This window comes from Tupaia chinensis, unplaced genomic scaffold (assembly GCF_000334495.1).
Source record: "Tupaia chinensis unplaced genomic scaffold, TupChi_1.0 Scaffold000301_1, whole genome shotgun sequence".
In the NCBI taxonomy this organism is placed as follows: Eukaryota; Metazoa; Chordata; class Mammalia; order Scandentia; family Tupaiidae; genus Tupaia; species Tupaia belangeri.
The window spans coordinates 653,291-666,697 of record NW_006159791.1 but is presented as its reverse complement, the minus strand read 5'-3'; the positions used below and the strand labels follow the sequence as shown (position 1 = coordinate 666,697).

Here is a 13,407-nt window from a genome sequence, read left to right as displayed (position 1 = left end):
CCAGACCTGTATGTCAGCATGCGCAAAATCCTGAGAGGAGAATGGAGAAAGGATTGTGGTGTAGCCATACCCCCTGGGAGTGATTTCTTGCTTATCTTCTCTCTCTTTCTCTGTCTCTCTCCAGTGAGTGTATGCACCATATAACAAAACAAACAGATTCATTAGGTTAATTCTAAATCCTATCCATGCATTCATTTATTCAGCTAAAATCGCCTAGTCTATGTCAGGCACTGGGTATACATTACTGAGTAAAACTCATTGTTCCACTCCTCATGGAGTTTGCAATCTAGTGATAATTTGGAGGGAATAATATTCCTATTGCCTTTTAATAGACAGCCTCAATTAGTGCACTAGCCTGACAAAATCCTGGCTGATGGCATACAGATGCAGTATTCACTGCCTAGCTGTGCCAGCTGGCAACACTAACCTGTGTATCAGTTTCTGTTGCGTTGCAACAGCACAAAAAAATGGATGCTCTTCTAAGTCCTCAGCATGTCTTAACTCACTAAATGCTTGTTGTTATAATTATTGTAATAATTAGTAAAACGACACAGTGATTCGTAACACAGATATGAGGAAGCGTAAAATGGGCAGGGACCATGACAATTTTGACGCGATGGTCCCAGAGCGAGTTCAGAAGTCACAGCCCCGCCTCTTCTTAGGCCCGCCCCTCTACGCTCAGTTCCGCTCCTCCCCTCCCCCCGCTCAGCCCGGTCCCTCCCTGGCTCAACCCCACCCCTCTTCCCCGCTCAGCTCCGCCCCCCGCTCTGCTCCGCCCCTTTCCTCTGCGTCAGAATCGGCGCCTTGACACCCACGCTGGGAGGGCGGGGTTCAATGACAAAGAGCTGGGAGGGGCGGAGCGAAGAGAGGTCCATCCTACTTCTCTGGCCCAAAATCTCAGGCCTGGGCTGAGCGGGGCGGAACCTGCAAGTGGATGGACTCAGCTTTGCATAGCAATACCTGGTTTTGCATAACCAATACCGGCAGGCATTTAAAGGCTCAGCCGCCGCTACGGATCTGGTAGTTTACTCCGGGCGGTCCCACCCTTCGCGATGTGTCCCCTGACACAGGCACTGCTCCTGATCGCCCTGGGCTTGCTTCTTGCCGGCCCTGTGGCCCCTGCGCGCATCCACCTGAACAAGGTTAGTTCTCCCTCCTTTAAGAGGCCTCAAGCATCCTCCTGGTCTTGGGGTGTGCGGGTGGGGTGAGATACGGGGTGGTGGTGGTGGTGGTGACACTCAGTTCTCTACAGTTGCTTCTTAGCAAAGTCAGTAACTATGGGACTCTGTTCTTGAGGGCGGGCTCTCAGGCTGTTCTGCTCCAGATTTTTTGGAAGGTTTAATCTCACGTGTGCCTGCGCTCTCTTGTCCTCACATCCCAGGCTTAAGTAGCGAAACAGTGCAGAATAGCCAAACTGTGGCTGTGCTCCAGGATCTGACACTCTGCCCTGTTATCCTCCATAGCCCCCCCACCCTCCAGCCCTTTTGACCTCAGGCGCCTTCTCCCTTTACCTGTTGAAATGCTTCTAGCTCTTCGTGAGAGATGGGAGGGTCAGTGCTCCCATCTGTTAACAAAATTCCAGCTGTGGGCCAAAGTCTAGATGGTTTTTCCTATTTTTACAAAGTCCTTTCCAGAGGGCCTGGGGCAGGCAGTACGCCCACAGATGTTGACCATTTTGGCCCATTAGTAACAAGATTCTTCCTACATCCTGCCCTTGGCATGGTATTGGAGTATCTTGGTGATGTATATTAAGCCTCTGTATCACTGTTAAAGTACCTTCCTTTCCAATCTCAGCAACCTTCTTTTTCCAATCACCACCCTAAAAGCTGTAAAACCCACCTGTAACCTGCAAGCCCACCTTTCCACATGTCCTGCCTTTTGGGGCCAGACCAATGGAAAAACTTTAAACTTTCTTGCTCTCAAAATCAAATAAAAGAGGGAACCAGCAGTTAGCGTAATGGCTATGTTGCTGGACTCCCACGTAGTTGACCACGGTTCGCGTCCCGGACCTGGTGGCTTAAAACTCACGCTGGGCACGTGGGCGTGCATGCCCAAGATCCGGAGAGGAGAATGGAAGAGAAGGGATTGCGGAGTGACCATCCCCCTTGAGGGGTGATTTCTCTCTTTCTGTCTCTATGTCTCTCTCTGTCTGTCTGGCGAACGCACACGCCCTATAGCAAAAACCTCTCCAAAAAATAAAAACAAAAAACAAACAAAAGAAAAAAAAATCAAATAAAAGAAACCTCTGTATCTGATTGTTCCAAGAGAAAGGCTTTACCCTCTCTCCGGGCCTAGGTCATTCATATTCTGCATGGAAATAAACCGCATTAATTATTAATTTTTTAGAGTTGGTTATTTTCTGCCGACATAACCTTATGATCCTACTTCTCCTGGTTATGAACCTCTGAGAGGACAGACCTCCCCTCTCCCAGCTTCCCCTTTCACTTCTCCAGCCATCCATCCTGCGGACCCCAGAGATAGGGAAGTTCTGTCATTCTGAGAGCTTGACAACTTAGTTTTATTGTCCCTTTGCTGCAGAGCTGTGAGCAAGACACTGAACATCTCTGACAGTGGAGTCAGGTCCACTCCAAATGCCCTCCCTCTGACTGCTTGAAAATGTTTGTCAGAGGGTGAGTGAAAAACAGTGTGATTTCACAAGACCGGGATAGGACTGAATATGCAGAGGCCTGGTATCTGACCCCTCCTCTGTCTGAATTCATGGCCTGCCTGACCTTGGTCTCCTCAGTTGGTGTGATGATGCCGGCTTGCGTCTTGGGTGGTTGTTGATGAAGACAAATGGTTTTATGAATGGAACAACTCTAAAATCTCAAACAAATAATGGCAGAAGCCAGGGACATGGCCAGGGAGTCTATTTCACCTGTAGAATGAAAGTGCTAGAACCTTTTGGGTACATTTGCCTGGAGGATTTAACCATGTCCCTGTGTAGGTTGAGAATGTTTCTCTTGGCTGTAGGACGGGCCGCTAGGAGGTGGAGTTCAGCTACAGGCCTGAGTGCCCTACTTCGGTTCTCCCATATGTCTTGGCTATCTGTGGATGTCATCCTAGACTGAAGGACCATAGTTAGCAGTTTTGGGGAGGCCCTGAGATGTCATAGAAACCATTCACTTCACTCGGGCCCTTAGGGGCTCACCCTGGATCATGGCTAATGGCACTCCTGACTCATATCTGCTACGGTGTACGTCTTCTTTGGGCTCATATGATTCAGAGCCCTGACCCTGAGATGGGGGTGTGGGGGAGGGGGAAGATGTTGGCTGAGAAATGATGATGAGTGTTCGAGCGTCCCAAAACCTGAATTCAGTTCTTCTAGCACTCACTGACCAGTCTTGTGACTCGGGGCAGTGGTAAATGTTAGCTAACAGGGGAGAATGTGCAACTCCTTGCTGGGCATGTGGCAGCAAGTACCTGCTCGACTGATATTCTACAATGGCTGTCAGTTATCATACACATACTGTAGGCTATGTATTGAGCCATGTTGGCCCCCCCGCCCCCCCAATAAACCTTCAATTTTGGAGTCACTTTAGATTTGTAGAAAAGTTGTAAAGATGGGCCACCTGGTGGCATGGCGGTTAAGGTGGCTAAATCCCACACCACTGCATGGTTTGAGTCCCCAATCCAGTGACTTAAGAAACACCCTAGGCTGTGTATGTGTGTGCCCCAAATCCCAAAAGGAATGAGAATTGGTAGAGGAGGGGTTGTGGTGTGATCAGCCTTCATGGGTTGGGTGCTTTTTTACTCCCCACCCCGCTGAGTGCATGTGCCTTCTGGGGAATTGCAAATTAATAAAGAAAAGTTGCAAAGAGAATGTAGAGTTCTCCCATAGCTGGCCCCCAGTTTCCCCTATTAGCGCTTATGTTACCATTGCACATTTGTCAAATTAAGAAGCCAACATTGTTCTCTTACTGTTAACGAAACTCATCCTTACTTGGGTTTCTTGACTTTTTCAGTCCTGTCCTCCTCTATCGCAGGATATAATCTGGGTTACCATTGTGCAATGTGCCCATGTCTCTCCACTTTCTTCTGGCCTGCGACAGTGTTTCGGTCTTTCCTTGTGGCTTCATGAACTTGATAGTCTTGAGCAGCTATGCCCTGTGCTCTGCATGCCAACTTCTTACCCTCACGATAGCCCTCCAAGAAGATAGAATTTTCCCATTTAATAGATAAGGAAATGTGACTTGAAAGGGGTTAATGTGTCATGTCTCAGCTAGTGAGAGCAGCAGAGCTATGATTGAGCCCACATCTGTGATTTGTACCTGCATTTCTGTCCCCGGAGCGATGCTTTCCCTCCACCATATGATGCCTCTTCCTTTATGCTGGCTTAGGCTGGAACTGGCATATACTGATGCCAGGCCAGGCCCTGGGTGGGCATTGCTAATCCATCACACCTCCTTTCCTTGGTACCTGGATTCTGCTGCTGAGTTCGTCACCCCAGAGATAGCTAGTGGGCACTACCAGGCAGCCTCCTTGTTTTGTGTGCTCCAGGGCTTGAATGAAGCTTGGAGCTCAGGAGAGGGGAGGGCATTCTTGAGGGCACTCTGAATACTTGCCCCAGCCTAAAATCAGCCCTCAATGTGAATTGGGCACCTTAGAATTTGTGAACCCCAGAAAATGGCAAAATGGTTAGTCCTCCTACCTACCCCTCTAGCCCTACTTTTTTTTTTTTTTTGGAGAGGTTTTCGCTATAGGGCGCGTGCGCTTGCCAGATAGAGAGACAGAGAGATAGAAAGCGAGAAATCACCCCCCCGGGGGGATGATCAGACCACAGTCCCTTCTCCTCCATTCTCTTCTTGGGATCTTGGGCACGCACACACACGCGCCCGGCGTGAGTTTTAAGCCACCGGGTCCGGGACACGAACCGTGGTCGACTACATGGGAATCCAGCGACATAGCCATTATACTAACTGCTGGTTCCCTCTAGCCCTACTTTTTAAAATATTTGCTTGAGGACACATGTATTCACGGGGTGGGGGTAGGGTGGGGAGTGGGAGAAATAAGGAGAGAAAGACAGCGAGAAAGCATCCCCTGGTGCGATGGCCATGGTGCAATGGCTTTTCCATTCTTCTCTCAGGGTTTTGGGCATGCATGTACATGTGCCCAGCATGTTTTTCAAACCACCCGGTCTGTCCAGGACTCAAACTCTGCAGTTGGCGATATGGGATCCAGCTGTCTTAATCACCATATCAGCTGGCCCTCCAGCCCCACTTTTAATTTATTTGGCAATGGTCACCTAACTGGTTTCCCTAGTCTTGTTTCTCTCCTATCCTGCACAGCCATAAAGCAGAGTGTGGTACTGTCCTTCAGCAGGGTCCCCTTGCACTCACAGTAAAGTCAGCCTCCTGATTACGACCCAGGAGGGTCTGCATGAACGACCCTGCTACCCCTCCAACCCTGGATCCCTCATTCACCGCATCAAGCCTACTGGGTTTCTAGTGCTTAGAGCAGCTACGCTTCTTTCCCATCTCAGGGCCTTTGTCTGAGCTCCTTTTGCCTGGACCGTATTTTTCTGCACTTCCATGTCTCAAGGCCCACTGTACAAGGGTCCAGTGTACATGGCACTTCCTTACTTCCCTTCGTAAGCGAGTCCTTTGTTACTGTCAATGTTAGTTTCCTTAGCCCCCAGGCTGTGGACTAGTGCTGGTCTGGAGTCTGTTGGGGGCTACATAGAGGGGTGTGGGTAGTAGGTAAGCCAGAGAGGCTTCCTCTGTGTTTACAGTGGCCCCCACTCCATGCAGAGCTGCCTGGGCTCCGCCTCCTATCAGACAGCAGCCATATTGGATTCCCATAGAGTGCGGACCCTACTGTTGTGTGACTGTTTCATTGTGTATCGCAGTGTCGTAGTGATGGAAATGGGGTGCATGTGGATGTGGTACACTGGGGTCATCTTGGGATCCACCCCTACCCCTAACTCCTGTCTGTGGAGCGTTTGTTTTCCATGAGGCCGGTCCTTGGTGCCAGGAAGGTTAGTGGCTGCTGTTTTAAGCACTTAGAAACCATAGTGGGTGATACTTTATTTGTGGTAGTAAGCTCCTCAAGACAGGCAGGAATCCTGCTATGACTTACTGCTATTGGCCCAGCTATAATGGTCGCTCCATGAATATCTGTGGAATGAATGAAGGAAACATTTCTTGATATCTACCCCGCCTAAGGGGCCATGGGAATTGCAGAAATGAATCAGATTCTGCCCTACCTTTCTTTGTCATGGCATGGCCTCTCTTTGCAAGGGACAGAAACCCACTCCAAGAAGCTCAAGTGAAAGGAAAGTCTCTTATAGGATACCAGGAATCACATGGCGTGGATGGCAGGAAGCGGAGGCTGGGGTAGCTAATGGCTGTCACTTAGCCAGCCAGCGCATGCTGTGTGCCTGGCATTGGGTTATGAGTGTGCTCTGACTCTTGCAACAGCCCAAGAGAAGATATAAATGCCTCTATTAAAAGATGTGGAAATTGAGGCTCTGAAGAGGTAACTGGCTTAGCAAATCACATGGTAAATGTGGCTGGGCTTGGATTTCTACCCAGGTGTCTCTGACGAAAGCTTTGATTCACCTGTATGTCATCCAAAGCCGTGCCCTTCATTGCTGCCCAAACTGCCTTCTGTGATAGAGTGACTCCCTCTGTTCCTTAGGGTTTGTCCCTTTCTTAGCATTGACTTGGTCACGGGTCACAAATCTAGATGGTCTTGCTTCAGCCCAAAGCTTATGACCCAGCAAGAGCATGACGCCCCACATCCTCAGAGTGACCCAGCCTCTTGTGTCTTAATTCCAAAATCAGGGAAAATCTGTCCTCCTGCTTTGGGTTGGGGTTCCCTCTTGATTCACTCAGCTGTGGGTGCATTGAATATGGATGTCAGCATGGGGGCGTGTTTTCTTCCTAAGATGGGTATGGATGGTGGGAATGATGACAGCCTCTTGTAGGTGGGAAAGATGGGAGTCAATGTGGTATAAGAAGTTTAAGATCATGAGACATATAACAGGGCTCTGTGGGAGACACATGTGGTTGGACCTCTGGGTCATGTGGAGGAGGAATGAGAGAAGCCACTCAGCAGAGGGGTGTAGGAAGACTCAGATGGGGGCCGTGGCATGAGCAGTGCCTGGTGAGGACCGGGGAGGTGCACTCAGTGGCGACGGGCATCAACCACTGACTCTGTGGGGACTTTTTCATGTGTGTCCTGTCCCCTCCTGCATTGATTGCACATCTCTTGAGGGTGGGGTTTTGGATGGCGTTAGGTTTCCCATTGTGTCTTGTGTTTCCTGTTGTTCTGGCCTTCATCCGGGACAGAGTAGGAGGTGGATGAGGTCCTGGTGTGGGCTGCACAGTGAAAGCACCAGGAGCTTACCCTCTGTGGGGTCTCCAGGGAGATGGGGGATCAGAGAATGTACCCACTGAAGGAGGACATGCTTAGTCTACTATTTTTAAATTCAAGCCTGATATGTTTTGTCTTATAACCTATATTTTTGAGATATTATGTCTTTAAAGCTATTTGGTTTAGTTCTGCCCATGAAATGGGTAGGAGAAATGTTACCCTAGGTGTTTTTTTTTTTTATAAGGATTTAATTAATTTTTATTTATCATTATTGTTTTTAAAATTGCTATAGGGCACACATGCTCACCAGAGAGAGCAAGAAAGTGAGAAAATAAGCCACCAGGTCTGGGACTCGAACTGTGTCAGTCATGTGGGAGTTCAGCACCTTAACCACCAAGCCACTGCTGGCCCTACCCTAGGTTTAAGATCCAGAGTTCTGAGTGAGGCTCAGAGAGGGAAGTACCTTGCCCGAGGTCACAATGCCTGGAGCCACCTGTTGATTCTTCTGACCTGTGATTGTTCCTTTATAGGGCACACATGCTCACCAGAGAGAGCAAGAAAGTGAGAAAATAAGCCACCAGGTCTGGGACTCGAACTGTGTCAGTCATGTGGGAGTTCAGCACCTTAACCACCAAGCCACTGCTGGCCCTACCCTAGGTTTAAGATCCAGAGTTCTGAGTGAGGCTCAGAGAGGGAAGTACCTTGCCCGAGGTCACAATGCCTGGAGCCACCTGTTGATTCTTCTGACCTGTGATTGTTCCTTTTCCACTTTTCTTTTCTCCTTGTCCCTGTTGCCTGCTTGGCCCTGCCCATCCCAGGCCAGTAAATTTAGCTGGGCTAACTGTGATGAAGCAAAGGATCCTGCTGTGATCAAATGCCTGTCACTGGAGCCTGACCCCGTCGTTGTTCCTGGGAATGTGAACATCAGCATCACGGGCAGTACCAGCGTCCGCCTCGAGTCTCCTCTGAAGGTGAGATGGGGCAGGGGCTGGGGAGGAAGGGGAGGTGACATGGGCCAGCCAGCCAGGCTCTGAGGGGTGTATGCCAGAGAACTGAGGATTTTAGATTGCCGGAATCCCAGAACAGCACAGGACTCATAGATTCAGAGACGTACTCGGGTTCATAGAATCTCAGGATCACAGGACTGAAAGGACTCTCTAAAGTCAGCCCCAAGAACTCTCTGATGGGGCACCAGTGAAGCATCTCTCTGGCTGGGCAGTCAGCATTCTAGCCATCTCTGGACGAGGTGGCCCACCACTCACTGTTGCCTGGTAGTCCCGATTGGGGTTGTTGTCACTGTTGTTAATTACCAGCTGCATCAGTTAGGAAGTAGCAAATTGTCAGTCACTTTCAAAAACACAGTGATCAAACACATGCCAGGTGCATGCACATGCATGCCCAAAATCCTGGGAGGAGAATGGAGAAGGGATTGTGACCATCCCCCCTGGAGGATGATCTCTCATTTTCCCTCTTTCTGTCTCTCTCTAGCAAGTACACATGCACTCTGGCCAAAGCCAAACCAAACCAAAAAAGAACAATAAAAATGTATTTATTTATTGCCTCAGGAGTGAGAGAGAGGCACATTTTAAGAAGTTTATTTCTTCTGGGAACCGGCAGTTAGCATAATGGCTATGTCGCTGGACTCCCACATAGTTGACCGCGGTTCACGTCCCGGACCCGGTGGCTTAAAACTCACGCCGGGCGTGTGTGCGTGTGTGCCCAAGATCCTGAGAGGAGAATGGAGGAGACAGGATTGTGGCGTGACCATCCCCCCTGGGGGGTGATTTCTCGCTTTCTGTCTCTATGTCTCTCTCTGTCTGTCTGGCGAGCACACACGCCCTATAGGGAAAACCTCTCAAAAAAAAAAAAAGAAGAAAAAAAAAAGTTAAAAACTAATAATAAATAAATAAGTAAAGAAAGAAAGTAATTTTTTGAAAAAAGGAAAAAAAGGCCCTGAGAGAAGGGGAAGGGGATTGCCTAAAGGGCCCAGCTGGTGTGTGCTGACCTAAGGCTTGAACCCAGGATTCTGACATCAGTGCCTCTGTTTGTCTAGTTGTGAAGCCAGGTGCTGTGACATAGACTAGCTTATTCAGGTTGTGCTGTGAAGTGCTGGAGCAGGGTCTTGGGGAGGGCCCTGGAGTACAGAGGTCGTCAGCACTTTATTGCCCACCTCTGCCTGCCCTCCCAAGCCATATTAGCATGTGTGAGCGCCAAGACTGAGCTATAGCTGTAATCTCAGCCGGCAAGCATGGCTGCTGCCTCAATGCCAACCGATGACTTATTTCAGAATGCTCCCACAGAGCGTTCCAGTGTGACACTGGGGTTGGGGAGGCCTGGGGGGCCAGAAGCTCTGCCCGTCCGGTGGGTGCAGCCCCACAGACTTCCACTTGGTGGATGCGCCAGGCAGGACTTGGCCCCTCTGCTGGCATTCTTGCTCAGGCCATAACTGACTCAAGCATTTTCATCAGGGTTTGGCAAAACAAGCAGCAAGTGTTGCTTAGAGGAGAAGGCAGGACTGAAATCAGGTAGGAGGCAGTCTTGGGGTTTCAGGCACGGTGCCAAGTGCTGAGCAGATACTGTGTTACTCAGTGGGACCTGGTGTGCGGTAGGTGCTATGGTCCCACTGTGGAGTCGAGGCATGGAGACGGAGAGGAGTTAGGTAATTCAGCACTAGCAAGTGGTGGAACTTGCATTCCCAGGCCTTCTCGCCTGTCCCAGTCAGAGGGCGAGGAGCAGGCTTGGCAAGAGAGAGGAGGGCTGGGAGGGGGCCTGTGTACTGGGGGTGAAGCGTTGTTAATGGATGTGTGGGACAGAGCAGGATGAGGCCAGTGCAGGGAGCAGTTTGAATGTGTCCGCTCAGAGTACAGGGCGTGCTGCCTTCTTCCTCCACCTGGGCTTGGGGGAAGTCAGGGCCTGGAGGAAGGTGGCCCATATCCAACATCTGGGACAGTTGGAAGACAAGTCCAAGCATAGGGAACCAGCCTGATCCCAGGAGCTCCAGGGAGTAAGTGCTCATGCAGGACTCGTCTCGTAGAAATGGCCTTCTGTATGGGACCAGCAGATGGTGTCATGGTTATGCTGGACTCCCATGTAGTTGACCACAGTTCGAGTCCCAGACCTGGTGACTTAAAACGTACTCCAGGCTTGTGTGTGTGCATGCCCAAAATCCCAAGAGGAGAATGGAGGAGAAAAGATTGCAGCATGGCCATCCCCACTGGGGGGTGATTTCTCGCTGTCTCTCTGTGTCTCTGGTGAGTGTACATGCACTGTAGCAAAAAATCTCTCACTTAAAAAAAAGAAAGAAAAAAAAAGAAATAGCCCTGTATAAAGTGATTCTGGAACCTGGACATCACAGAATGTTGGAATGTCAGAGCTGAAAGGGGTCCTGAAATGTGTTTTTTTTTATAAGGAGTCAGACACTCCAAGAGCTAACTTCCTCTGCCCTGTCTGTACTTTTTTCCCTTGGTAGTTTGGTGAGACATGGATGTGATTCTAAGGGCCACCTTCCTTGGCGCTAGTGACAACTAGACATAGTGAATGCTCACCATGAGCCAGACACAGCTGGGACTGCCCACCTTAAAGTCTGGCCACTTCTCCTGGGTCTGCTGCAGCCTCCAGGACAGGAGCAGGGTCATGACAGCATGAAGCCAGAGCAGGTTCTAGATCTTACCCAGCTTCCCTCTGGAAGCAGGGCTTTCTGTAGCTTTTCCAACTGCGTCCAGGGAACCCATGCTTCTTGATGTAGTTCTAGCGGCAGCACCTTCTCTACTAGTTCCTGTAAAATCAGTCTGATTAAAATCTACCAGATTTTTGTTATAGGGCCTGTGCACTTGCCAGAGAGACAGAAAGTGAGAAGTCACCCCCTATGGGGATGGCCATGCCACAGTCCCTTCTACTGCGTTCTCCTCTCAGGGTTTTGGGTATGCATACACATGCACCCAGCATGTTTCAAGCTACCGCTGTCCAGAACTGCGATCGACCACGTGGGAGTCCAGTGCTTTAACCACTATGTCACCTGGTCCCCTCTCCCCACTTTGTCCTTAATTCTGTCTTTCATGGCTATAGTTCCAGAGAGAATGTGATCCAAGAACAGCAAGTAGGTGTCCTTGGTAATCAACTCCTTCAGTTGGTAGTAGTTGTCTAAAATCATATAGGAAAGGGTTCTGAGGTCAAGACTGGGCCTAGAAGGAGAACCCAGGAAACAGTGGCCTGGTTAGCCAATGAGATGACAAGAGCATCTCCCTGTCGGTGGTAGCTCCCATGAAGGGAGGATTCTGTGAGTGAGGTTCATGATGGGGAGAAATTCCCATTTATTACTGTCTGCCATGGTACAGGGAAGGAGCACAGTGGACTGGCACCATGACATTGTTATTTGTGGATCCGAATATCTCTTAGATCCCATCCAGCTAAAAATTCTCTCACTGAAATATAATTCTGACCTTTTGAAGAGGGAGAGGAGCTGGTATGTTTGCCTTGTAATTTACACTGATAATCTTTTTGAAACTCTTTTTCACCAGGTGGATTTAGTTGTGGAGAAGGAGGTGGGGGGCATTTGGCTTAAGATCCCGTGTGTGGACCACGTGGGCAGCTGCACCTACGAAGATTTCTGTAATGTTCTGGACATAGCCATTCCTCCTGGACAGTCCTGCCCAGAGCCCCTACATACCTATGGGCTTCCCTGTCACTGTCCTTTCAAAGAAGTAAGTACGTAGGGAGAAGGGAGCGTGTTAACCCTGGGCTAGAGTAAAGAGAGGGATTTGGAGAGAGGAGTCTGCCTTCTACTGCAGATCTGGACGTCTGTGGGGATGTCAGCAGGTATGACCTATCTGGAATCACCCTTGGGGATCCTCTATCCATCTGTTCAAGTCTGGCAGACTCGAACTTGGATAGATCCCAGGGTCCTTTAGCCATCATAATCCATGCCCTGCACTGCTGTGGCAATCTCTCACCTTGTGTGGCACTTAGGGAAGTGGGAAGAGGGGTGGTTCAGGGCCGCCATCCTGTTGTTGGCTCCAGGAGAGAAATCTCATCAGCAAGCTCCACTGATCTGTGGCCCCCTGGCTTTCCCACAGGGCACCTACTCGCTACCCAAGACTGATATCACCTTGCCTGAACTGGAGCTTCCCAGTTGGCTCAGCTCCGGGAACTACCGCATTCAGAGTACCATGAGCAAGAACGGGAAGCGGATGGGCTGCGTGAAGATGACTGTGTCTCTAAAGGGCAAATAATGAGACCCCGGCCCAGCAGAATGAAAGGATATGAGGAAGGTGTCTTCCTCTGTCTTGCATTCGCCCAGGCTGAATTCCATCTCTCTGTCCCCCTTCATGCCCCTTTCTGCAATGATCCTGCTACCCTCACCTAAAATCATTTTGTGCACTTACATTCTAGGCTGAGCCAAGCAGCCCTAAACTGAAGGAGAATGAATTTGATAGCCCAGAACATCTGCTGGGCAGTCCCCATCATTTTCCTCCTACCCTTATGGCTTCCTTCTGGAAGCTTCATTCATTTCTATAACAGTTAGGCATGGTAACCAATAGGTTTTGTAATCTCAAGTGCACACTGACCAAACTTGGCCTTTTGAAGTATTTTTATGACTCTTTTTTTCCTTTCTTCTTCTTCTTTTTTGTTACTGAATTAAAAACAGAGTGAAAGTATTAACATTTTTCATTCTACTCCAAACCCTTCTTACAAAAGTGTTCATCTTAGTCTGCTCATTTAACTTTTGTTACTAATTATATAGTCTTTCTAGGTTTGCCTAATTAACATGTATCCTGGAAAGGAAGGGCCTGGCTGGTTGGGGGTGGTTGTTGGGGAACTATTTAGAAAAGCCCCTCCCACCTCTGTGTTTAAGATTGTTTACAAACTCAGGTGCTTCCTTGGCTAGCAAGAGATAATGAAGGACAAAATTCACTAGAAACATTGTTTTCAGGAGTGGCTTCTGGTTTTTTCTTTTTTTGATAAATATACACATACGATGAGTATAATAAATAATTTTTTACATTTTATATATATATATATATATAAAGCCACTAGCACATGCGCCTTACTGCAAAGCAGCCAGGCCTAGCCTCTGGCTGGGGTATCATCGAG

At 49.1% G+C, this 13,407-nt stretch overlaps 1 protein-coding gene across 1 annotated transcript; it reads left to right on the top strand.

Annotated features, from left to right (window-relative positions):
- The first annotated feature begins 838 nt into the window (after positions 1-838).
- On the top strand, positions 839-13,320 carry GM2A (ganglioside GM2 activator). The gene is made up of 4 exons (XM_006150832.3): positions 839-1,142; positions 8,136-8,288; positions 11,835-12,017; positions 12,390-13,320. Exons 1-4 carry the CDS (start codon positions 1,053-1,055, stop codon positions 12,543-12,545), a joined length of 582 nt encoding a protein of 193 aa, XP_006150894.1. The 5' UTR covers positions 839-1,052; the 3' UTR covers positions 12,546-13,320.
- Positions 13,321-13,407: the final 87 nt, after the last annotated feature.